Below are 23,651 nucleotides of genomic sequence, written 5' to 3'. Positions count from 1 at the left end.
GCTATGAGAAAGGAGTAGCTGGTTTTACTGGTTTTTGAGAAGAAGTGGTAGAAGCTGAATAAATTAAGGGGCAGGTTTTCATCTGAACAAATTTGAATTGTTACCTGGCAGTTTGCAGGAGCAAAATTGTGTTCTCCCCTTCATAGATACAAGAGGCAACTATTTTAGTGTACAAGGAAGGGAGTCCACTCAGCAGAGAGTAACCATGTCCTCCGCATGCCCTGAGGCAGATCTCCACTCCTGCAGTGCAGTACTGACTAAGCATAGCTTTAAAGCCTGAAGAAGATGCATGAAGCTGTTTAAAAAACAAGTAAAAAAAAACAGATTAATGGTGAAAGTGTTCTAAAGCAATCCTCTGAATATGTTCACATGGGGTAAAGTTTTCTTTTTTGATTTTGCACAATTTCTGGGCATGAGATCCTTTGCATGCCAGTGCAACACCCAGTCCCCAAGCATGACTCTTGGTTTCTGACTGGGATGCCACACATGCCCATGCTGGGCATGGTGTGGTTGGCTTACGCATTTTTGGGTTTCTCTCAACCAGCAGTGGCTTTGGCTGCTCTTGTTAGAAGCATGTGTTCAATTTAGGCTTCCAGTTGCAAAATTGTATGTTGTATCTGCAAAGTCACGTTTTTGGTTTTGCCTCTGCATTTTAGATGAAGTTGTGAAATAATCCTTTGCACCACCAGCTACCGGGAACAATGTTTTTATCAAACAAACATGCTTTCCAAGGACACTGCACTCTGCAATAGTTCCCAAAGCCAACAATTTGGGGCGGTAAAGCAAATGCTGTTGCTGACTGGTTGGGGGCCTAGGATAAGGCATTTCATCCTTTACCGCTTCAGCCTTCCCATTATCTAGTGGTGAGAGGAATGCTTGTCCAGTTTGCTAAAGTACTTTGAGACTTAGGGATGAGAAGGGCAATGTTAAGTGCAAAACAGCTGTCGGAGCCAATTGTGCAGCAGCTCACCTCTGGCAGTGAGTTGAAGTTCCTCTCCTGGATCTCTTTGTAGCCCCTGTCAAACAGCTTGTGCAGATAGTTGTTGACGAAATGGAAGGCATAGGCTGCTGCCAACTGAGGCAGCAGTTTCTCTTGCTGGGTCTGGTAGTCAAGGATTTTTGCTTCTTCTTCTCTGTTGGAAGACAGGTGATGAAGTATGGAAAGCATGAACATGCACAGCCACTGTTAGTTCACCTGAATGTTTTTCATTACCAAGAAGCAGTACGTGAGAGGGACTCAGCCATCTGCTTAGTCTCCCTGCTCTCCCCGTCCCTGTGCTGCCAGCTTGCTAAACCGTTAGACAAACAAGCCCAACTAGGAAAAAAGTGATTTTTCTTCTGTGTTGGTGAACCAGACTGTCAGACTGGAAAAGGCTCTGCGTGATCAGTCAGTACAGAGAGGGGGAACAGAGACTGCAGAAGAGGAAGAGGAGGAAGGGCAGCAAGTTGGCAGGTGGTGTAGCCCAGGTGGTGGCACTGCACCCTGAAAAGCTTTTGTTTTTTCAAACTGGATTCTCTGGTTCTGGGTGTAGATAGGAGAATGCCAGCCTCAGCTGATGCTCCTGCGAGGCAGACAGAGGTAACTGTGCCCTGATACTGTTTTCTGTTCAATCTAAAATAGAAGTGACGAGGTTATAATTAAGCTTGTCTTAATAGCTGCACCTATGCTTATTTTTTTGTCAGTTGTTTCAACTTGCTGATTCAAGTAGAAAGCAGAAAATTTTCTTTCAGGTAGAATTACCTTTTGAATGCACAGTTTGATTAAAAACAGTTTCTTCTCTGCTAGGTCAGACTCCTCAGTTTCTTTGAAAGCACTTGAGTGTTAATTATTTTAAGCTTTCTGAGCTTTTTTTTTTTAATGCTCTTTGTGGCTTCTGCTGCATTTAGAATATTTAGGACTTCAAGTGATGAAATTGGTTGTCATAATGATTCAGCATGCTGTGTTCCTGTGTTTGGTTTGCATTTGAAACAAACCATGTTCTCATTAGGAGATTTAAGAGAAAATGTTTGAAATCTACTCAAACGAAAATACCTATTTAAAAATTACAGGGATTTTTACCAGACTAAGAACATTCACTGTTGCAAAATGTGGGTATTGGAACTGTTGATGTTGGATACTATTTTAATGTTGCATCCATTAGTGGGGTGGTATAGAATAGGAATTCAGAAACTTGTCTGTTTTGTCTGGATTCTGCTGAGTTATTGGGAAGCCAGTTGAGAAAAATAGGTTGCCTGTGTGAATTGCTGAGCTATTCAAACTATGAAACTTATCTCAGAAAAATCTGTAAACATATTCTTTTGTCCTTTGACTGAAGCTTATTAATGTAAATATCAGGAGAGCATGTTTGTAATATTCTTCCTGTCTGGGACAGGAAATAAGCCAATGAAAGCTGAAAAGTAGAAATACAGAGTGGTGTGGTAGAACATGCTGTCAGGTCCCCTTCCCACCGCTGCAGGCTTGCATGGCATTACCCAGGATTTAACTTGGACTGCCGGCGAACTGCAGAGTATCTGATGGCAATGGTGCAAGCTTTCATCAGAGGTAGAATAACTTCATCTGAAAGGAGGGAAACACGTACTGTAGTCATAGTGAAATAATTAATCTTCTGTGACCCACGTCTTATATAGGTGCCATCTGGCTGAACCTAGAACAGAGAGAGCATTTTAGATGTCTTCTTTGATACTGCAACTTCTCCCTACAAGGGATGGTTGTGTAAGTTCCGTGTGTAGAATAAAATGAACACTGAAATATTTCACTGAGAGCAGAACTAAATATTTCCATGTGTGATGGGGGAAACCTGTCTGTTTGAAGAGACACATTCTTACTGCTTTTGACTTGGCTATCTTCCGCCAACCCCTAACCTTTGAATGTGGAATTCCTGTTGCAGATTTTCACTTAGGATTCAGATAACTTCTACCCTTGATAAAACTTCAGAGACTTGCATACACCTCAAAGGGAGACTTTTGTACTAAATTTAGGCAGGTCGCTGTCGTCTCTCTGGCTGTGTGATGAGAGTCTGATTGGTGAGTCTGTGATTTGAATGCCGTACATACCTCACAAAACTTGTTCAGCATGTTCTCTCTGGGGATGCGCACATTCTGCAGCATGAGGTAGCCATTGTCAATGTGCTCAAAATTCATTTTGGGACCAATGTCTCCTGCAGTTATGCCTGAAGCATAAGAAAACAGCCAGTTTATTTCCACTTGAACTTTTTTTCTTTTTATTTTCTCAAGTTTGCAGCAGGCTAGGGATCCCAAAGGAAGGGCATGTTCAGTTTTCCTTCCTCCTCAACATGGTTGATCTTGCCTGAGGGATGCAACAGGCATTTGAGTGCTTTGTAGTAGCTTGTTTCCATAATCCTGCTATGGTGCTGGCTGGGGTCAGAACTGAGGTGTTAATGCAGAAGTGGTCAAAGCCACCCAGGATTCTGGTTAAGAACAGGGCTCTGCATTTGCGTAGGGATGCAATAAATCTTCCTTTAGATAAAAAGGCTGTGGTTTGGCAACTATAGCCATCTCTGCCCGCTCTCACTGAACCGAGTGTTTTAGAAAGCATTTATGGACAAAACAGGCAGAGCACCTGCAGAAGTGCTACAGTGTGTGGCAGTGTTTACCTGGGCACAGTGAATGGTCCTGAAGGCTGCGTATCTGCACGATGAAGGGATGCACGCCGTAGCATTTCCCACGCACGTAGAGCTGAGCAAAGACCACTGTATGGGTTGCTGACCTTCCCACTGTGAGGAGAAAAACAGCCACATTGCCTTGAGACAAGGCATGGTAAAAACACTTTCACAGTTCACAGCAGTCAATGCTAATTGTGCACTGGGTGTTGCCCAATGTCACACCCACCCCTGGCGTGGGTCAGGGTGGGTGTGATCCACAGGTGCTGGAAGCTGGAGAATGCCTAAATCTGCATTCTGAGCTGCTCTTGGCTCACAGAAGTCACATAATGAAGCCTGGATGACGAGTCTGCATCACCAGATGGGGAAAAAATAACAAAAGTTCATGCGTTACTGAGGGAATGGGAAGTGCTGTCTGTGTCTGTTCTGAGTAACTCCAGTTGTTACTGGAGACGCTGGGTTTGTATGGGGAGTGTTGCTGTCAGACCCCGGGGGCACTGCAGGTGTGGTGCTGCAAGGGAAGAATGGGAAGTACAAAATGATGGTGGTGCTCTGCACCTGTGTACTTCCCCAATGTTAGGGAACAAAGGGAAAAAAATACAACAACTATATGGTGAAAATAAAAAGGCAATGCTCAAGCTGTTATACAAGTCCTCCTGCAAAGGAGAGAAATGTATCTCAGTGTTCCTCCAGTTACCATGATGTGCTCTGTTCCCTTGTGCAGGGGTGCCTGGGGTGCACATCGTGCTCCTTCGTTTGGGAGGTCTGGGAGACCTGCCCTCCCAGGGCTGCAGGGAGCTTGTCTCAGTTGTGCCCAGTTGGTGCTGACCAAGTCATCAGACACAGCAGGTAAGTGTTTGATGCAGCTATTAACGATTGTCTGATTTATTTTATTTCCTATGAAATACCTTCCTAAGGGAGCCAGTATTTTCACTCTTGAATTCTTCATGCTGAGCCTGCCTGTTCTTAGGGATTATCTGCCCACAGCTTTTGGTTGTCTGAGTTTTATTTACAGAGAAGAGGAGATTGATTCTTGCAGAAGCAGGCATTTTCAAGGGCTTTAATAGATAATGGCGGCTTCTTTCTGGCCTTTAAACTTGTATAAAGCCCTTACATCTCTTACTTGCCTCTAGATGTTTGCATCTCTTATTGAAGTCCTCTGCTGGCACCTGGGCCCTCAAACGTGGAGCTTAAGCAATACAGGCTGAGGAACTGCAGGAAGCAAATGAGGAAAACCAAACTATTGTGTGGTACTTACTGTCCCCAGGCCACCACTTCATTGCAGAGATCTTTGGTGTGTTCAGTATAAACTCCTGTGTAGTGGTATCAAAGACTGCTGTTGTTTCCAAACCCTGAAGATAAGTTCCTTTAAAAAAAAAAAATAAAAATCTCCTGGTGCATCACAAGGGTGATTAGAGAGAGGGGAAGCTCCCTGGAAGCTGGTGTATGTATAATCAGGCTTTTGGGGTTTATTCTTCTGGTGAGAATCATGAAATAATTCCCCAGTAGCCCCCCAGCACACCATCTCCTGCAGAGATTTCTTGAGCCAAATTGTACTTGGGCAAGCTGCCTGGCTAGTGGTGACTGTCCCCTCTAGCCAGTGTGACTGCCTGGCATCTAACCATAAGCTTTCACCCTAGCTCTTGTTATTTTTTTCCACAATGGTGAAACCCAAATGAGGCATCTTCAGCTCGCTGAGGAAGCAAAGGTGTCCTTTTTTTCCCCAGCCACCCCCCTTCAGTGACGCACAGACAACGTGAACTCAGCTCCCCTGAGAATCTGAGCCAGGGCCTTTCATCCTACAGAAACACTGTGACCTCCCTGTAGCCTTACCGTGTCCCAGTTCAGTCTGGGCATAGCTTCCTATGAGCTGGTGTTTAGTGGCAAGAGGAATCCATTTGGCAACCTGTTCGTCAGAGCCCAGGACCGAAATACTTCTCATGAAGACACGGTGAAGGAGAAATGCCACGTCTCCTGCAACCGCCCTGGGGAGAAGGTACAAGTGGTGCTTTTACACTGATGAAGTTCCAGGGATGTGATTAATGCGGCACTGACGTGGTGGCAGTCACTAGGCAGTACCACCTGCTGAATTTTGATTTCTGCGTTGTCATACTCAACACAACGTGCAGCATCAGTACAGCATTGCAGGAAAAGTGTTCTTTCAAGCTGGTTTTGTTCCTTCTTTCATAACATACTTTGCTTAAATGTCACTAGCTCATTATTTTACTTGCTCTTGGAGGAATTAGCTGTTCTGAGTAGCAGATGCTGAGCTCCTAAAACACAAAGCCCAGCTCCATCAGTCCTGTGTCTCTGATAGCTCTGTAAACCCTTCATCTTTTTTTGGCTTCACAGGATTTTTTTTCCTGATTATTGAAATCCCATTCTAAGGCAGAGCTAAAAAAATAAAAATAAATAAAAATAAGCCCCCCCCCACCCTAAAGCATGGTAGGCTAAATTACTTCCCATTCTGGAGAAACATCTCAGTGCGTTGGCTTGTTGCCTGTACTCTTCCCTAGATGTTCGCTGTTGGTTACTGTCAGAGACAAAATACCAGGGTTCATGGGGCTTTGGCCTGACTTGATGTGTGTTTTCTTATGGAAAAATGTAAATCCATCCTGTAACACCTGTTTTAGTGTCTGGTCAGGTCCTTTGCCATCTGCCTGGCCGATAGGGCTACATGCATCCTAAAAAGCACCATTGCTGAAGCTGTCTATGGCAACTTGGGCACAGTGATTTCCATGGTGCAAATCAGATACTCATTTGCTTTAAGCTTTTTCTTTTTTGTAAGAAACCCTAAGAAAATAAGGAATACAGAATATGGTTAAATCACCTCACAGATATGAGTACAAGTGCTCTCACACCTAAAAATAAGCGCCTCTGCTGTTCTCATTAGCTTGGCTTTACTGCAGTGCTCTCAGAAGTGTCCTTTTCTAGACAGGTAGCTTTTATTTTTAACAAATGACTGTGAGCTTTCTTTTATACTGGACCTGAGAGAGAATCGGTTGCGTTGAAAAAGTGGGGAAAACTATGAACAAAGAAGTTAAAGGGAAATTGCTTTGATTTACAGAGATAAATTTAATAAACCCCCTGGCAGCCCATCCAGAAATAATGCTACTGTATCTGTGATTTCAAAGCTGACTTTTAAATGTGTGTAAGTGATTCAGCCTGTCCAGCACCAGGACTTTTGTCATTGAGAAGTTATTGCTTGCCTTGTATTTCATAAGAAAAGAGCTGTCCTTCCACGCAGCCTGTGTTCTTAATACAGCAAAATACGATCACACAAGGCTGGCACTGCTGAAGCTCTTGGCATCAGGGGGCCTGATGACAGCAAGCATAGGTAGGACAGACTGTTGAGTTTTCTGAGGTTTTTAAAATTTGGGATATCTTTATTCTGAGAGAGGAGCAAAGAAGTGCTTTTTATTGGGAATGTAATTATCAAGTAAAAGAGCTCTTGATGGGAAATTTCCCATTTACCACTGTAGGAGGCATAGCTTAGAATTATAATCTTTCATATGATGAAATATTGGAAAGTGACTTTGAGCGTCACTGATGATTTGTAAGGTGCAGACATTGCTCTTTTGAAAGAGGCTTTTCAACTTGCCCCTTCTGACTGACAGTGCAACCCCACCAAACTGGCAGCGTGCACTGGGCAATAGCAAGCTTACCTCTGCTTAGCAAAGGGGGAGAGAAGGTGGGGCAAACAATTACAAAGTGGCACTCAACTCCATGCAGAACGTTAAGAAAAAAATGTGAAGCATTTTATTCCATTTACCTACAAAATAAATGGTGTTTCCTTGTTGTTTGTTTTTAATTCAATATGGGTTTTCTAGGTAATGAAAACGTAATGTTAACTTTGTCTGGAAGTCAGTAACAACTGGAACAGTAACACTTAATGGCTGAGGACAATTATGAGAGCTGTGGCACAAGTAAAAACTTGCTGAAGTGAATATATCACGTTGGTGATGTGAACTGCTGTGATCTATCAAGCTGGGTCTGTGTGCTGCTCTTTGAGAAGTTCCCTGATGCGTATAACAATTTTCCCTTTACCCAAGCATGCTGCTGAAGTGAAAACCTGCAGCATGTTTGTATCAAAACCTGATCTGTTGACAGTTGGCCTGTCCCGACCTTTGATCAAGCTGATTCTTGTTGGCAAGCAAACCTTTTAACCAAAAGTTACTTGTACATTTATTAAAAAAAAAAAAAAAAAAAAAAAAAAAGTCACCTGTAGATATATATAAATTCAGGTCCATCCTCTCTCCATCCCATCTCATGCATCTTTTTTTGGAGGTGAACGGCCTTTCTGACTGCTGCTTCATACCTCTCATTCTGGGTTTGGAAATATTGATTTTCTCTGCTAAATACAGGGTCGCGCTCGATCACTTCAACTGTAAAGCAACATGAAGAGTTTATCTGTGAGGGCTGGAGAGCAGCAGGTAGCACCTCAGAGTCCCCCCCATGGAGCCTTGTCCCTGGGGGTTTGGTGGGGTGGCAGAGAGGCACATCTCCTGTGCTTTAGATCCAACTCTTTTACCTCCATATTTGAGCCTGGCTTCAATCCAATACAAAGCTGCCCCTGCTGTTTTCCTGTGCCAGCAGCAGGGCTGTGCTCACTGCACCGCAGAGCAGGCGCAGGGTCCCCGCCAGCACCCTAGAGCCCACCAGCGCTCAGTGTGCAGGAGGTGCCTTTCTTCCTCAGGTAGAGAACATTATGAATCCATGTGCATGATGTTCTCATGCACATGAAGCATGCAATTCTACTGACCTTGATCCTTTCTCATCTGATCACAGTATAATGTAGGTTTAATTATCCCTGGAGGTGGAGGTGTTCAAGACCAGGTCAGATGAGACCCTGAGCAATCTGATCTAGTGGGTGGCATCCCTGCCTATGGCAGGGAGGTTGGCACAGGATGATCTTTAAGGTCGCTTCCAACCTGACCCATTCTTTGATAATTACAGAGACAAAAGCAAACAGCACCCCTGGCGCACGCCAGGTATGCCACCTGCACAAGGAAATCCCTATTGATACAAGCCTCTTGCTGGGAAGGGTCATCCAGCTGCGATCACAGCATGATGTGTGTCGCTGTGAAGCACCCCTAGCCCCAGTGCTGGGGCAGATGCCCACCTACATGACTCTCGGTCACTGTATCCCAGTTTAACCTGCCTTGGCAGAGAGTTTGGGAATGAGAACGGGGATGGGGAAAGGCTTCAAAGTGGCTGTGGAAAAGTTGCGTTGATTTACACACGCAAGGGACCTTAACTCCATGCTCCTATGCTCTTTGAAGGCAGTAAGCGAGCACCTGGGAGTACAAAATCCACCATGCAAAGTGGCAGAAAGAGCAGGAGCATGGCACCTTGCTACCTACCCGCAGCCACCACCCAAAGGCTCACTCACCGACCGCCCTCCGCACCCGCGTGTGCTCAGCTCCGCCGTCCAGCAAGGTGGTCAGCCCCTCCACGCTGAAGGAGGCCGTCTGCCTCTCGCTGGCGAGGTCAGGATTCACGCCGCTGAGGCCGATGCCCTGTGCGTATTTGCTGGTGCCCAGCAGAGCCATCCTGACGGCTGGAAGTGATGGGGCTGGTTAGTCGTTGGCACACCTTTAATCAGCTGCACAGCGAAGAGTGGGTTTAGCCCCAATGGATTGGCCCACGCTAGGGGCTGGTGCAGGCGGGTGGGCTGGCCCTGGGCATGGCTTGCACAGGGCCACTTTCTGCAACTATTGCAGAGCGCCGCAGTCAGCAAGATTAGGTGTACTTTGTACACAAACAGGCACGCTTCCATGCTGGTTTAAAAAAAGAAGCCCTGCCTTGTCCTTGTTGCAACGGGAGTGGAAAGAGAGAGCTTGGGGCGCTCCAAGACCTCAAAACACGTGTTGTATGAGCTTTTTATTTAACAAACTCTTCACTTTCATCACCTCGTCCTTTCCCAACGTTGTGAGAAGAGTCCGGACTTGCACGTTGCACAAATACGTGTTAACGGTGACGGCATTCCCAGCCCCTGCCCCGTCCCCTCCCCAGGATAAGCTGTGACCTTCCAGTGCCTGTTGCAGCTGGGGGTGTTAGTAGTAGCAACAACGCTGAGGGGAGGGAGCGTTACTAACAACAACAAGCATTAATAACAATAAAAATCCGATGGGGAGGAGCAGCTCCTTCTCTGGGCGGAGAGCTGCCTGCCTTGCCACGCATTTTTGGGGGGGCAATACCACAAAAAGTTGGATCTCTGAGGGCTTTGCACCGCCTCCCCCACTCCGCGCCCTGCCCCTCAGCCGCCCGGGCCTGCCGCCCCGCTCCCTGCCCGAGGCCGGCCATGGCGGCAGCCGCCCCCTACCTGCTCTCGGGGCCTGCCCGGCCGCGGCTGCCGGTGCTCCCGGGTCCGGGGCCCTCGTCGCCGGGGGAGGCAGCGCCCGCCCCTCTCGGGGCGTGTTGCCGAGGCCGGGGCCGGGCCCTGGCGGTGGGACGGCAGCTGCGGGGCTGCGGCGGGCTGGGCCTCGGGAGTAACGCGGCCTCTCTGCTCGGTGGGAACAGAGCGTGGCCCACACGAGCTGCTCGGCCACCTGCCCGTGTCCCAGTGTCTTTATATATATACGTTTTTAATAAATAAAACTAAAATCGCACGAAGCACCCTTATTCTGGATGGAAAGCCAGCTACGCTGGCATGAAGAGGGGAATTTGCCACTTGCTTTGGGGACTTCTAGTTCCCTCTGTGATCCCAGTGACCTTCCTTGATTTAGCAGGGGTTAGATGTGGGTTGTGGTTGTTGCTAGAACTGCTGTAAAACGTTTATCAAATAACAAGGTGAGCTCGGTAGCATCAGGATTATTTTTCAGTCCAAAACTGAGTTTTTAAATTAAAGCCAAGGGCAACGTGTCTCCTTGGCATTGAGTTGTACCCTGCCAGGCGGGAGGGCGTGTTTGGCCAGTTCAAAATTAAACACATGGGAAGTTTTCGGTAAGAGAGCTTCCACACAAAGCCAGATCCTGCATTTTTGTGCCCTAAGGCTTTCAGCAGATTGAGATGAAGTTTAGGGCTAAGCAACGAATGCAGTGTTGGGTACAGATGGAAACAGCTTGTTGATGAGTAAGTTAACACAGCGCTGATGAACGAGTCACTGTCAGACTTAAGTGGTTTTTATGTTCAATCAGTTTATTTGGCTGTTGTCTGCTTGCATCCTTGGAGCCTTTTCAGTTCCTTGTGGAAAAGAGCAAAAAATACAACCAGTTTAGTTTGTTTCTTCAGAAGTGTCCACATTAAACAGAGCAGTGACAGTTAATGTAGTAGATACACAAATGTAGTATATACGCAAATGTATATAAATGTATAAACACCAACACAATATAAACTATATACCACATAGGAAACATAGTGCAAAAAAATATATATATCTTCCATCAATACCCTTATTATCTGTGCCTTCTGGATACATCACGTCTATTCAGGAACGCGTTCTAGGGCCATAGAGCGTTAGACCTGAAATGCAGGAATTTGTTTAGGAGGAAACAACACACGAAGACATCTCAGGATCTCATCCTGACCATGTCCACACTGGTGTATTTTACATTCTGCTGGGATTGTTGGAGTCCAATGCTCCCTTGGTGCCCAGACAGTGCCACCTCTGTGTTGATTGTAGTGTGACGAATAAGTGTGCGAGGGAGGTGGCCATCAGTTCGTCCAGGCATGGAGAGCTCTTTTTGAGTGAGCTGTGGTTTTTAATCCAACTAAAACATCACTTCTGAAGTCTTGTCACAGGGGGGCTCAAGCATGGGGCGATGCATTGTATATGGAGCTTGGGGACAGCGCATGGGCTGCCCTGCCCTCCCCGTGTCAGGGCTCTCCATTGTCTCCACAGCTGGAAGGATCTCTTTTGGTGCTGTTAGCTTATTCTCAGCTAGGACAGTATGATTTGGCCCTCCCTTTCACTTCTGGACAACCAACTCCCTCTCAGCAGTGCCAGACTGCAAAGGTATGCGGCCCCTCTCCATGCTTGGTGAACACTGAGTTAAAGGAAGACACCTTGAGTTTTTCAGATAATATCCTCGTATTCAAGAAGACCATGGCAAAATACTTCCAACCTGCTCTGAGCACTCAGTTTGCCCAGGCTTCCCAACCAAGGACTTGCATAAGCGCCCCTGTTGCAGACGGGATGAGCCGATAGCACTGTTTTTGCCGGTGCATATGGAGTGACAGATTGTCTCTTCTGGAGCACATTTCCATCAGTGGCAAAATTACAAATTAATTTGCTTAATTTTTTGGAGCTCTTTGATCAAGGTTACTTGATCTGTGCCATAACCTCTCACAAAACAACAACTCAGTTTGTTATTTAAACTGATGTTATGGATGGAATATTATAAAGCATTTTCTACAGCTGTGTACAAGCATCCTAAGCAACACAATTTTATCTGTGAGAAATCTGGCTTTTTTTCCCCCCTGAAAAAATGCTCAATGCTGCTTCTCCCTCACAGTTTTTTTCATAGACTATGTGAAAAACTTTACTGTGGGAAAAGACAAAACAAATCCTTTCAGATCTTGTTTGACCCATAGTAACCATATGCACTGGATTTCTGAAATAAAAACCTGTTTAGAATAAGCATGTTGAGTGAGGGCCCGTGCTGTGAGGTGGGGCTCTTGAGGGCTGGAACTGGGTTAAGGGTTTTTTATAATGCAAGGCTGTCCAGAAGTCTTGTATCTGTATCACTTCTCTTGACGCATGATGTGGCTCAGATGTTTTACTCAAGTTGCCAGGTTGAGCAACAATCCACTGAAATGAAACGCCCTGCTGGACCAGAGAGACTAGGGAATGGATTAGTAACTTCTTATTAAACACCCCCTCTCCTTATTAAACACCCCCTCTCCTTAATAAACACCCCCTCTTCTTAATTTACGTATGGATCCGCTGCAGGTGTAGATGGTAGATAGTGTTAATCAGGTATCACCTTCCCAGCTGACTACAGCCATTGCCTCTTGCCATTCAAGAACCAGTGTTGGAAGGCTAGTCGGTGAGTTATGCTGTTCAGGCTTTGTAGCAGGGCTGTGTGAGAACCAAGAAGCTGAGATCTACCTGAAGGAGCAATTGTAGCTCTATATGTGGACACCTCAGGGCACAGGTGCCCCATAAATGTGGTGGCCTCTGTCCATACGTGGTGCAAAGGCACCATCTACTTCAGCTTTGCTCTACCAGCAGCAAGAAGATTTTTAGCCTTGCAGTGTGAGGCAGCACTGACCTCTGGAAGAAGGGATAAGAAGCACTGACAAGTGGCTTTGCAGCAGCATCTTTGTGCAGAGAGGCAAGAAGCAGTTTGTTGCTGCTGGCTCTGCTGCCTGGTCACCGCATGCTTCCACTGACACCCATGCTGAAAGCTCCCGGCTTGTACTTTGTGCATGAAGCATTTTCCTCTCACTCAGGGATTTCATGGGATAGCCCAATATATCTTCTGCCTGAGCACAGAACTGGGTAAATAGCTAAATAGCTGTTCACAAGCAGGTTTGAAATGCAACTTAAAGGTGCTCATGAAAACAGTAGAACCTCGCTGGCCGTTGCTGAGCTGGTGTGGGCACACAGGGGTTGATTTTTTTCGTTGTTTAATGGCAGATCCGTGCTGCTGGGACACACAGCCTCAGCAAGGCTGGACTCATGTTGTGGCATGATGCCAGTAACTCTTGGGAAAGCCCTTACAGTCACCTGGGCTGTTCTCAGAGATTGTCCCTTGCGCGAACACACTGGGTTCCCAGAGTTACAGCTGCCCTCCTATTGTCCCCAGCTTTGTGAGCCCACCTCTGGGGAGATGTGGGGTCCCCCAAACCTGTGGGAATGCCCATCCCTCCTTGCATGGTCACTGTGCCTCAAGGGTTAACCAAGAGTTAGCTGGAAGTTAGTGTGCACCCACAGTCTGGGAGGAAAGGGGCATTGCTTCTCTCTGCATCTCCTCGCCTGAGTACTTCTTCAGTGCATGCTGCACCTTTTCCACCATAAGACCTTCCTGGGATGAGAAAACCTTTTTGTGCCTTCTACTGGAGCAAGTGTTAATAACTGTAAGTAGCCCCAAAGATGCGGCTTTGAATGTCCACCATGTACAGAGATGTCAGCCTTGGTAGGATCTCCAGTGAGTTTTGGCAGAAGCTATGCTGCTTTCTCTTCCCCAGTCACTGTTGATGTTCTTCTCAGGTTTTCTTTTACTTTAATGAATTCTGGAGCATGGTCTTCCTCCTTCTCCTGCTCTTTCTCCAGCTGTAATAAAGAGGAGTCACCGTTATCTGTGTCTGCTACAGGACAGAAGTGCATTAGCTACATTAAAAGTCTGAGTTCATTATTGCTGGGTGTCCAGATATAATCGCCCAGAATTGAATAACTGTGTAAGTGCACATGGCAGTGCTCTCTTTTTCCAAACCATTAAGAGCCACATTCACCCATAGCTTCTTTTTCTGGCCCGCTGGAGCATCTATTTTTCCCTCCAGGGAGGAACCTCTCCAGCACGTAAGCAGGGATTGCCTCTCTGTAGAGCTGTCATGGCAGAGGGAGGAAGAGGTTTCAGTCCCTCCGGGTACAGGAGGCCTGTGAGCCTGGGGAATGTTCTCAGCTTTAGGTTATCATCTAAAGGGGAGTAACTCATTGTGCTGCTTCACTTCAGTGTGCAAAGCCTTTATGGCTCTGCCCCTAAACTGCCTTGTTTCGTATTCCTGATTCTTCTCTGAGAGGGTCAGGCTTGGATTTTCTGGTGGTCTTGGCTTGGCTGATATGATTAAAAGGGAGCTGTTGTGCCATTAATTAAATAAACCATTGACATCCATCTTTAGTGCAAATACTGACAAGTAGGACAGGGAATGAATTTATTTTCAGAGGCAGCAAACTGACTGGCTGCTTGCAGCTATTTCAGTGGTGGACAAGCACAGAGAGCAACAGAGGACACCCCATGGGACCTGGAGGAGACACAGGGCCAGGGACACATGGAGGTGACATGAGCTAGGCGGGTCTGATTGTGAGGACGAGGCAGTGCAGCTGCACAGGATGGCAGAGGGATGCACCCTGGCTTTTGTCTTATGGAGGGGTGTCAGCACTATTCCTTGAATTGAGCCGCAGCCAAGCCATCTCACGGGGTGGTTAGGATAACCTGGGGATGACTGACAACTTGGTTCTACCTGATCCAGCCTCTGGTGCCTCTTTAGCAGCTCCTTTTCAAAGGGTGACTGCAACTTCTTTGCCTCTTCCTCTTCCTTCTTCTGTCTGAAGAGCTGGTTTCGCCGTCGGTGCTCGAGCACCCGCTGCAGCTCTGGCTTGCTCTCCACACCCAAGCCTCTGTGGATCAAAAACAGATAAATCAGGGCTGGAGCTGCTGCACTGACTGTGACCCTGCCCTCCTGGCAGCCCCAAACCCTTCTCGCTCCTGACACCAAGGTGCCACAGCTTTCCGTGCAGGAATGGAAATTGCTGTTTCTTTGGCTTGCGCTGGTTTTAGCATTATTTATGTGGGTGACGGCTTCAGCCGCACTGAAGGAATTTTAAATAATGAAGATTTTTTTTTCCACCAGCAGGGGTAGTCATTGAACTGCAGTAATTGTCCTGGCAGCTCACATCCCAGGTTTGCTTCAGAGCTGAGGGTTGAGCTGATTGCTGAGCGATCCCTGTTCACGTGGAGAGCTTGGGCCGAGGGGCCAGAAGGAGAAGTCCTCTCCTGAGGTGGGTACCCAGCTCCCCTTCATCCCCCAACACATCCCAAGCAAAGCTGCGTTGGTGGTGGGATCACTGGAAATGAGCTATGGCAAGGACATGAGCAAGGCTTAACTACCTGGCAAAGAGCTGAAAGGAGAACTCCAAACAAATTTCAGAAACTTAACTCTTTGAATGTTGCCATGCCTGAATTTAAGCACTAAGGTTTGTCTCCTCCATCTCACCCTGACCAATTTCTTACCAGCTTCTGCCCCCTAAAAGCAGCATGGATGTGGCCATGCAGGTAGTCAAAGCTTTGCTGGCTTCCGGGCAGACTCCATTGCAACTGCATGTTTTTTGTGTTGCAGAAGAACAGATTATTAAGAGATCAAGGTTGCTTTTAAACAGGTTATCTTCTGCAATGGCAAGTGCAACATAAGTAATTTTGCAAGAAAATACAGAAGTAGATGTAGTTGGCTGAAGTAATGTTTTAAAGAGGAGTTGAAGACATTGTAGCTGTTGCGTGGGGAAGGACCAGACCCTGACCACTTTCCTGGTCTGGGTTTAACACTCGTTAAAATCAGGAGGCTGAGAATATTTCAGGTCCTAAAAAAAAGTCACAGGAGAGGTGTTGTAACATGGGGATGCCTGGGGTTCCTGCGGCAGAGATGGCTTTTTCAAGGCTGGAGGCCTGCCTTGGGTTGCTGGAGGCACAGAGTTTGCAATGTTGTCTTTGGATTTATTACTGCTCTTTGGTTTAATCAGCCTGTGTTGTTAGTACCCAGAGGTGTTGACTAAGGTAAGGGTTTTGTTGCAGAAGCCGCTGCTGTGGGTTGCTTCCTGTTTCTGCCTAAGGGGAAAAAGCAAAGCCGAAATGGGAGCAAGCACTGATCCTTCTCTCTCCTCTCCTGCCCTCCACAGGACCATGCAGCAGAGAGCAAAGCTGTTGGATTTGCTGGTGACTTAAGGAAATGTATGAATGCTACTCTTCCATCCCTCTGGCAGACCAGTGCCAGCTCTCTGGCTGCTGTGAACCTGCACCAGTGCTGCCAGCATCAATCGTCCTGGGAGCTGGACTCACCAAGAGAGACTTTAAACTGATCTGGCTCTGACCAGGCTCTAAGCTGGATGAGTAAAGGCTTGATCTCTTCCTGCTTTTAAACAAAAAATAAAATAAAAATCTTTGGTTAAACATATTTTATTAAAAATCCCAACAAGAAGAAACCAGCCCAGATGGATTGTTGTTTGCTGTGGGATTTGCTCCACACATTTGCTGAAAATCATTTGGGAGGCCAGAGCTGTAGCAGGCTTGAACTGCTGCCTCAGGCAGTGCCTGTCCCTGAGCCATGCAGCACCAAAGGACAGGGGCTGGGGACACAGGGTGGCCGTGGTGGGGCTCCTGCCAGCTCCTGATGGCACGTGTGGGTACGCTATGGTGACAGGCACAGGGCTCAAGGCCAAAGTGCTGATGCCACTTGGCATTTGCCAGTTTGAGGTTTAGCCCGGTGCCCCATGTCTGCTGCTGTTCATCTCTGCTGCTCTCACTGCAGGAACATCTTGGTGCTTTGTTCCGTGGGGGTTAAACTGAAATAATGTTCTGGGAGATCCAGGCTAAGGATGCTGGGTGAACCTTTAACTGGGCAGCATCAGTAGGTGGGATATGGTCGCTGTCAAGACAGGGTTTTAAAAATACCTGGCTGGTTTAGTTGGCTCTGCCTTGATGCTGGAGAATGGCCTGGGCACGGTCCCTGTAATTTTTCTGCTTCTGTGAAAGTCAAATCCAAGCTGAGCCCAGGCAGTGCCAGAAGTGGGTAATGCACCCTACTGGCAGGCGTGATTGTTTGCCCAATTAACGCATGTGTCTGGTTCTCGTGATGAGAGCAGTCATTTCGAACAGAGGCTCTGCTCCTTTTAATTAGGGAGTCAAAGTGTGATCATGTCAGAATATTTCATGGTGTTCAGATCATTTTAATATAAAGCCAGCAGATTTCTTGCTGTGCTAGACAGGCTCTAAACTGAGCATGCTCTTGTTGCACTTGGGTTCAGACACTTCCCACAAGGGGCTGATGTGGAGATAGGTTCTCAGACCCTGGCGTCATTATCCTGATGTTGTATCCGTACCCCCAAAGACTTAAATTGGGGTGATGGGGTGGGGAATAAGGGATGTGAATACTAGCTGCATCTCTGCCCTAGGCACCTCTTGATTTATAGGGAAGCAGTGATTAGCCTTTTCCACGTACAAATAATCTCACAGCAATGCCCTCACACAGCTCCAGTAGCTGCATCCAGCCCGCACCTCTCACAGCCTCTGGGTTGAATGTAGAGGAGGGCTGCACATTGGGGTGGGCTTGGCAAGAGCTTTGGAAAGGTGGAGATGGCAGAGCAGGGGCCTTTAATTCTGTTTTTGTTTAAAAATAAGCTGCCACATCAGCAAAAAGGGTTACGTCAGGTTTTACACCATGTTCACATGCAGGTTTATCCTGCCCCTCCTGCATGCAGGCCGTCGCTGGCACTTGTGCCAGGGCTCAGCACCGCAGGCTGTGACCTCCTCTTACCTCTTGTGGTTCATCAGCAGCTCTCTGTGCAGCTCCTGGTGACTCTTCGAGGCTTTGACGGGGTTGAGGAGCTTTTTAGGTTTGATCAGGTCCGGGTTTCCATCTATGTAGTCTGGGTGAGTCAGGATATTCCTGCTGTCAGGATGCTCCCGCTGGATTTCTGTGTACATCGAAGCTGGAAGACAAGAAACAGAGGTGGCAGGAGAGGTGGCATCCGAGGGGTGTGGGAGCCCTCCGGTGCTCTCCTCCCTGGGCAGGTGGCTGTGCTAGGGCATTTTGCAAAGGTTTAAAAAATACTCCCTTTGCTGGGAATATATATATATATATATATATATATATATATATAATATTCCCTTTGCGTTGTTGGAGAGACACATATTAATTAGATCACTTCTAAATGACTTGCCAGCCACTCGCTTCGGTGGCTGCAGCATTGAGTGCCAAGGACTAATTAACACAAGATCAGTCCAACTGAGGCTAGGAGCAGCCATACCGTGGGCTGTGCTGGGCTCTGCTCCTGCAGGGGGGGGAAGCTGCAGGATTTGGGGGATCCGAGGAATCACCAATGTCAGATTTTGGTGACACCCTGCTGACCTAGAAGCCAGGACCCAGCCCAATGCCAAGGAAAGCATAGCTCACACGTGCAGTAACAATTTGTGTGTTCTGGATGTGAGAACAAGGGCCCGCAATTTTCTGAGTTGTGGCAGCTTGGATTTCAGGCAACCCACAGGGTATTCTTGCTGCTGGTATTTTCCAAGTTCTCTACACTTCTCCCTTACAAAAAAAATCCCACACAACTATACAAAGGGAGCGCAAAGCACATTGTAAGACGGGATGCATGCAGCGGGCTGTGCTTTAAGTGCAGAGCTGACTGCAATTATTCCAGTGCATGGTCTAATCAGGGGCCCAGGAAAAGCAATTAATTCCTGACTATTCACTTGAGCAATTTGAGAGTTTACCAGTAAGAACAAAAAGTCCCAGAAAAAGGGTGTAGGCAGCTCCACAGCTCCAAGTGTTTCATTATTACAGTATTTTGGGGTACCTAGTGTGAGGCTATATGGATTGATGGAGCAGCAAGGAAAACAGCTTTTGTTCAGTAATATGGTCTCTCTCTCTTATCACAGTCTCATGTACAAAATGAATAAAACCCTTTTAAAAAAGAAATCAATAATAAAAAAAAGCACAAGAAAGCAGGCTATGCCATTCTTTCACAGTCAGTAAGTACTCAGCAAATGTAAAGTGGATTGCAATCAAACAGAATTGTGTAAGAAATAATACTGCTGAAGAAATGATTCAATATCAAACAACTTTTCATTGAATGTTAATGTGGCCAGTGCCCTGCTGCTTTGGGAACAAAGGAAAACAGATCAGAGCCCATTACATGAGTGTAATTGGGGTGAATAGTTCGGTACGTATTCAAAGGGTGCTTGGAAGCTGGGACCAGTGATTTCTTGTACCGGGTTATGTTCCCATAGGATCACACGTGGCTGCTGGCAGCAGGGAAGGAGCAGAGTTTTGCTGACTGATGGAAGCACCAGGCTGGATCTCACCGTGCTGCGGCCGGTGCGCGGGCTGGAGAGATGCAGAGCTGCAGAGCAGCCAGAGGTTAAGGCAGCACCATCTGATGGCTGATTTTTGTTACATGAAAGCTGGTTTTTGAACAGTGGAAAGCACACGGGGTTTTTAACTGGGGTAAAATTACTGCGGCTTGTTCTCCTAATTCTTCCCTTTAGGGGGGTCTTCTTTTCCATAGGACTGAGGCGGACAAAGGACAAGAAAGGAAGGTACAAAAGCAAAGGTTTGTTTTGGTGTGAATGAAATAGATGAGCTTCCATTTCCAGTGACAAAGCGGTGGCTTTATTCTTCTAACAAAACAAGTAAATTTCAAAGAATGCCAAGGGTTTTTAATAGGAGCACCACTGTTGGTCAGCTGTCTGCACAACAGGGTTTTAATCTGGAATCACCCCCAGGATGATCAGGGACCCCCCTGCCCTGGGGGCTGCCTGGTTTTGCAGAATTTTGGGGCAGTGCCATGGTGAGCCTGGAGGTTTTGAATTGGAGAACGTGGCTATTTATATGTGCTGCATGGCTGAGGTTTGTGAAAAGCAGCAGTGAAAAAAAAACATCAACCTATTTACCAGAGGTAGATGGAGGGATTTTCTCTGAAACTGGTGCAACTGGAGATGTTGGGAAGGAAGGAGTGGGAGGCACTGAGGTAGGCTGGAAGTGTTTCTGCCCAGGTGGCTGGTAAATGAGCATGCAGAAGTCCTTTCAAGGAGTGTAATTTGCCTGAGCAGAACAATGCTGCGGGGGCCAGGACACCACAGGAAGCTTTTAGGTTGGTTGTCGCTGTGCTGGATGTGCCCAGGGGCATGTAGGCGCCCACACAATGATTTGTCTCACTCTGCTGTGTGCTGAGGTTGCTGGAAGGAGCCACGAACCTCCCTCCAGGAACTGCACTTTAAGTCACCATAAGACCTTAGTGTGGAAAAATTTAAGGAATGTCTGTATTTGCATTGACCATTAAAACATAAAAACAAAAATAAACCAAAACATTGCAACCTGAAGCACAGCTTGGGGTTATGCTGGGAGTAAGGACAGGACATTCTTTCTGCAAGCAAAAAGGGATCCTGGGCAGAATGTTCCTCCTGCAGCAGATCTATCATTGAGACCTGATGTAATTCATACCCGTGTATGGGGAGACAGACTGCTATCAGACTGTGTTTTGTCATTATTTATAGTGCTGGAGGTGTAAATCAAACCAGGTCTCTGCGGTGGATTTACAGCAGGATGTCTGTTTTTGCATGATTCGGCCGTAGATCAATGAACAAGCCTCAGCTCTGGCACCTCCTGGGCCACCACCATAAATCGGCGATAGGTGTTAGACATTTTTATATTGTTCTTGGCAAGATATAAACAACAACAACAAAAAAGCATGTGCATTTTTGACACCCTCTGCTGTACTTGGAAAGACAGTGTGACCTTTCAAATAGATCTGCTTTGGACTGTGGCTTTTAAAAAGTAGCTGTGTTTGCTTCAATGAATTTAGTGTTTTGCTTGCTTTTAAATATTTTCCCCTTCCTCATTTCTAGAAGCCCGAGGCTTTCTAGGAAAGCTGCATTTCTAAGTGACTTTCTGTATGTACAAAGCAGGTTTTTGGATGATGAGGCTGGGGCTGCTGGCACATCTCTGGACTTCAGTCATGGTGCAGCTCCTCTCCTAGCCGTGGCTATGAAATGAGCTCTCAGCCTTCATCTGCCTCCTGGGAGACCCCACAGGAGACGCTCCGCATCTCAGAGGTGCTGAAAACCCAGCACCCCCTTCCCTGGCCTGTTCCTGGTTGTGGGACTGCCTGGAGGAAAATTATTTTATAATAGCTTGGTCTGCTCTGACATAAAGCAAAGCTCAGGTTCCTGGAAATCCTTATAAATCCCCTGGTTCCTGGGAGACTTTTGATAAAATTGTGAGTCTGCAATTCTGGCCCAAATTCTTTCCACTTCTGATTATGCTTGGCCCCAATCTTTTGGGAAACAGCATAACAGTTTTGGAGAGACATTAAATGCCTTTGAAAACCTGAATGTCACAAATAACACCTTAAATATACCCTCAAGGGGTATAAAGTGTGGTGTGTTGCTTGGAGCACCGGGAGGACAAAGCTCTGAGCCTGCTCCTGCAGAGGACAGGGACGCTCGTGCCCAGGGGCTGGTAAAGCTGCTGGGGCTGAGCTGCGTTTCCCTTGCTGCTGTATTTGGGATCAGGGCTTGGAGATGTCCTCCACAAAGCATTTATTTAGGATTTAATGACTTGTCTCTGCGAGGCTGCCCCTCTGTGTTGCGGCTACACAGTCTGTGCTGCTCCCAGCCGCCAGGATGAAAATAATCCCCAGGAATGTTGTAAGGGGATTATCAGCCCCGGGCAGGGCTGGCAACCAGGGTGCTGCTCTGGCTGCCCAGCTCCAGCCGCCCTTCCCAGGGGGAAAGTACAGAAGGGATTGGAGAGAAAATTGAGTGTTTCCAGTCAATGAGTCTCCACCGTCTGAAGTGTTTGCAGACTTATTTCTACTGAGAACTGATTTCCCAACAAGAGCGTCTAGGGAGAGCTTTTCCAATAGTGGCAGAAAATGGCCAAACTGCTCTTGTTAAAAATATTTTATGGGAATACCTTTCTGGGCAGAGAGTGAGCCTCCGTGAAATGTCATCCACATAAAAATAGGCAGAAGGCATTATTCGGGGAATGGGAGCCAGGGCCAGATGTGGTTATTGCTTGTAATTCCGTGAAACCCTGGTAATTGTTGGAAGAGATGAAATGGGGGAAAAATGTGGATTTAAGCTCACAGCCCCAGGTCTGGGTTTGCAGAACCACTGACCTGAGGTTTCCTGGGCAGAAATGGTCACTTAAAATTGTAGCCTCTGGTTTTCTAAGTGCCTGGCATTTGTTCATGATTTTTTTTTTTAAAGAACTAGCAGATTAATGACGGGCTGCTGAAAGAAGCTGGTCACACGCATCCTGCAAGGAATGGGGCTGCAAACCATCGTGCTTAATACCGATCGGTAAAGCTAGTTTCAAGCTATTTGCATGAATAATAGGAACTGCAAAATAATTTGAGTTCATGACACATCTGCCTGCAACAGTGGGAAATCTTCTCTATTCTGGAGATTTTTTGCCATTCCCAAGAACTTGGTGTTTCTGTTCTGAACTGCCACGGAGTGGTGTCTGCCAGAGAGCAAGCACAAGATGCAGCAGCTCCTGCAGTGCCGCCAGCTGCCCCAGCACCCAGCTCATCTCCTTTAAAAGCCTCGTCTCACAGAAATGTAGCATTTTCTAAAAAACAAAACTCCAAACAAAAGTTTCTTCATGTTACTGGGATCTTGCTAGGTACATCAGTGCAGAATAGTTTGTGATATGATTGATCTGGGAGAAACTTTTCAAAATGGGGAAGAATTCAATAAATAAATACATAAATATTTATAATATACATTAAAAAATACATATATTTTTTTGTGGATGAGCCCACAGTGGGAAGAAATGGAGCATGGGGAAGATTTCTGAGCTGGATTCAGGGGTACAAAGATCTTGGGGTCTGCATGTATTTTTTATTTTTCCAGGATCTAAGCCCCTTTTCATGGCCATGGCTGCCCTGGTGTTTCCACACCACGGGCTCATCCTGTTTGCTCTCTGGGGAGCCCTCCTCTCCTGAGGATAAGGTTTCCAACCCTTCCTCCCCTCAGGCAGCCCTTGGGAGCTCCTGATCCCCTTCTTGCTTTAAGGATTATAAACACGGTTATAAACAATGACTGTTTGTGGTCAGAACATTTCCATGTTTAAGGTGGAGTTGGAGTTTGGCCCTGTGGCCTCTCCCACTGCAGTGTCACGGCAGAAGAGGTCATGTATGTTCAGTCCTACAAAGAACTACGATGGAAGCTGGTCTTTCATATCGGATTCTTGAATTCAGTGCCAACTTGCATGACTTTCCTGATGTTAATTAATAGCGCTTTATGAAGGCAGAATAGCTGGGACTGGGGGGACTCTAGAGCTGCCCTCATCCATGTGGGCTTCAAGCAGCTTGTCCTGGCCTCACAAGATGAGAGATGAATTCTTGCTGGGGCAGACCTCAGCAACACACTGGCAGCGCCAGACGCCGGCTGCCGTGTGTCTCGGCATCCATACATGTGGTGCAGACACCGGGTCAAACAGAGCAGCTGGGAGCAGGGACTTTGACAGGCGGTGGTGTATCGGAAAGCAGGAGTTGCTTGGGCTCCCCTTCCAAACTCACAGGCGGCCTGGTGACGTGCTGTCTGCTCTAGCAGCACCCCAGGGAGCAAGGCTCTCGGGATACCCGTG

General features: G+C 46.9%; 2 protein-coding genes and 1 long non-coding RNA gene across 5 annotated transcripts in view; 1 reads left to right on the top strand and 2 right to left on the bottom strand.

The window, feature by feature from the left end:
• Positions 1-10,105, bottom strand: part of ACOX2 (acyl-CoA oxidase 2) — an 18,255-nt gene extending 8,150 nt beyond the window's left edge. The window contains exons 1-10 of the mRNA XM_038186011.2: positions 9,946-10,105; positions 9,013-9,180; positions 7,843-8,005; positions 5,454-5,605; positions 4,879-4,986; positions 3,615-3,734; positions 3,055-3,170; positions 2,473-2,645; positions 971-1,133; positions 105-295 (exon numbers count right to left, since the gene is read on the bottom strand). Of these exons, the coding sequence (XP_038041939.2) occupies positions 105-295; positions 971-1,133; positions 2,473-2,645; positions 3,055-3,170; positions 3,615-3,734; positions 4,879-4,986; positions 5,454-5,605; positions 7,843-8,005; positions 9,013-9,172 (1,346 nt within the window). The 5' untranslated portion in view covers positions 9,173-9,180; positions 9,946-10,105. The remainder of the gene's footprint in view (positions 1-104; positions 296-970; positions 1,134-2,472; positions 2,646-3,054; positions 3,171-3,614; positions 3,735-4,878; positions 4,987-5,453; positions 5,606-7,842; positions 8,006-9,012; positions 9,181-9,945) is intronic.
• LOC106019343 (uncharacterized) lies at positions 4,289-17,013 on the top strand. 2 transcript variants are annotated; one of them, XR_001194086.5, is made up of 3 exons: positions 4,289-4,469; positions 15,138-15,285; positions 16,177-17,013. It is a non-coding gene; the product is annotated as an uncharacterized lncRNA (long non-coding RNA). The 2 variants fall into 2 exon arrangements; XR_011812430.1 differs by lacking the exon at positions 4,289-4,469 and having other exon boundaries at positions 14,900-15,285.
• FAM107A (family with sequence similarity 107 member A) overlaps positions 10,740-23,651 on the bottom strand; it is a 25,163-nt gene continuing 12,251 nt past the window's right edge. For both annotated transcript variants that reach the window (XM_027468039.3, XM_027468040.3), the window contains 3 exons: positions 17,811-17,985; positions 14,748-14,904; positions 10,740-13,839 (listed from right to left, as the gene is read on the bottom strand). In XM_027468039.3, the coding sequence (XP_027323840.1) occupies positions 13,732-13,839; positions 14,748-14,904; positions 17,811-17,985 (440 nt within the window). In that variant the 3' untranslated portion in view covers positions 10,740-13,731. The remainder of the gene's footprint in view (positions 13,840-14,747; positions 14,905-17,810; positions 17,986-23,651) is intronic.

Source organism: Anas platyrhynchos, chromosome 13, assembly GCF_047663525.1.
Source record: "Anas platyrhynchos isolate ZD024472 breed Pekin duck chromosome 13, IASCAAS_PekinDuck_T2T, whole genome shotgun sequence".
NCBI lineage: Eukaryota > Metazoa > Chordata > Aves > Anseriformes > Anatidae > Anas > Anas platyrhynchos.
This window is presented reverse-complemented; position numbering and strand designations above follow the sequence as displayed.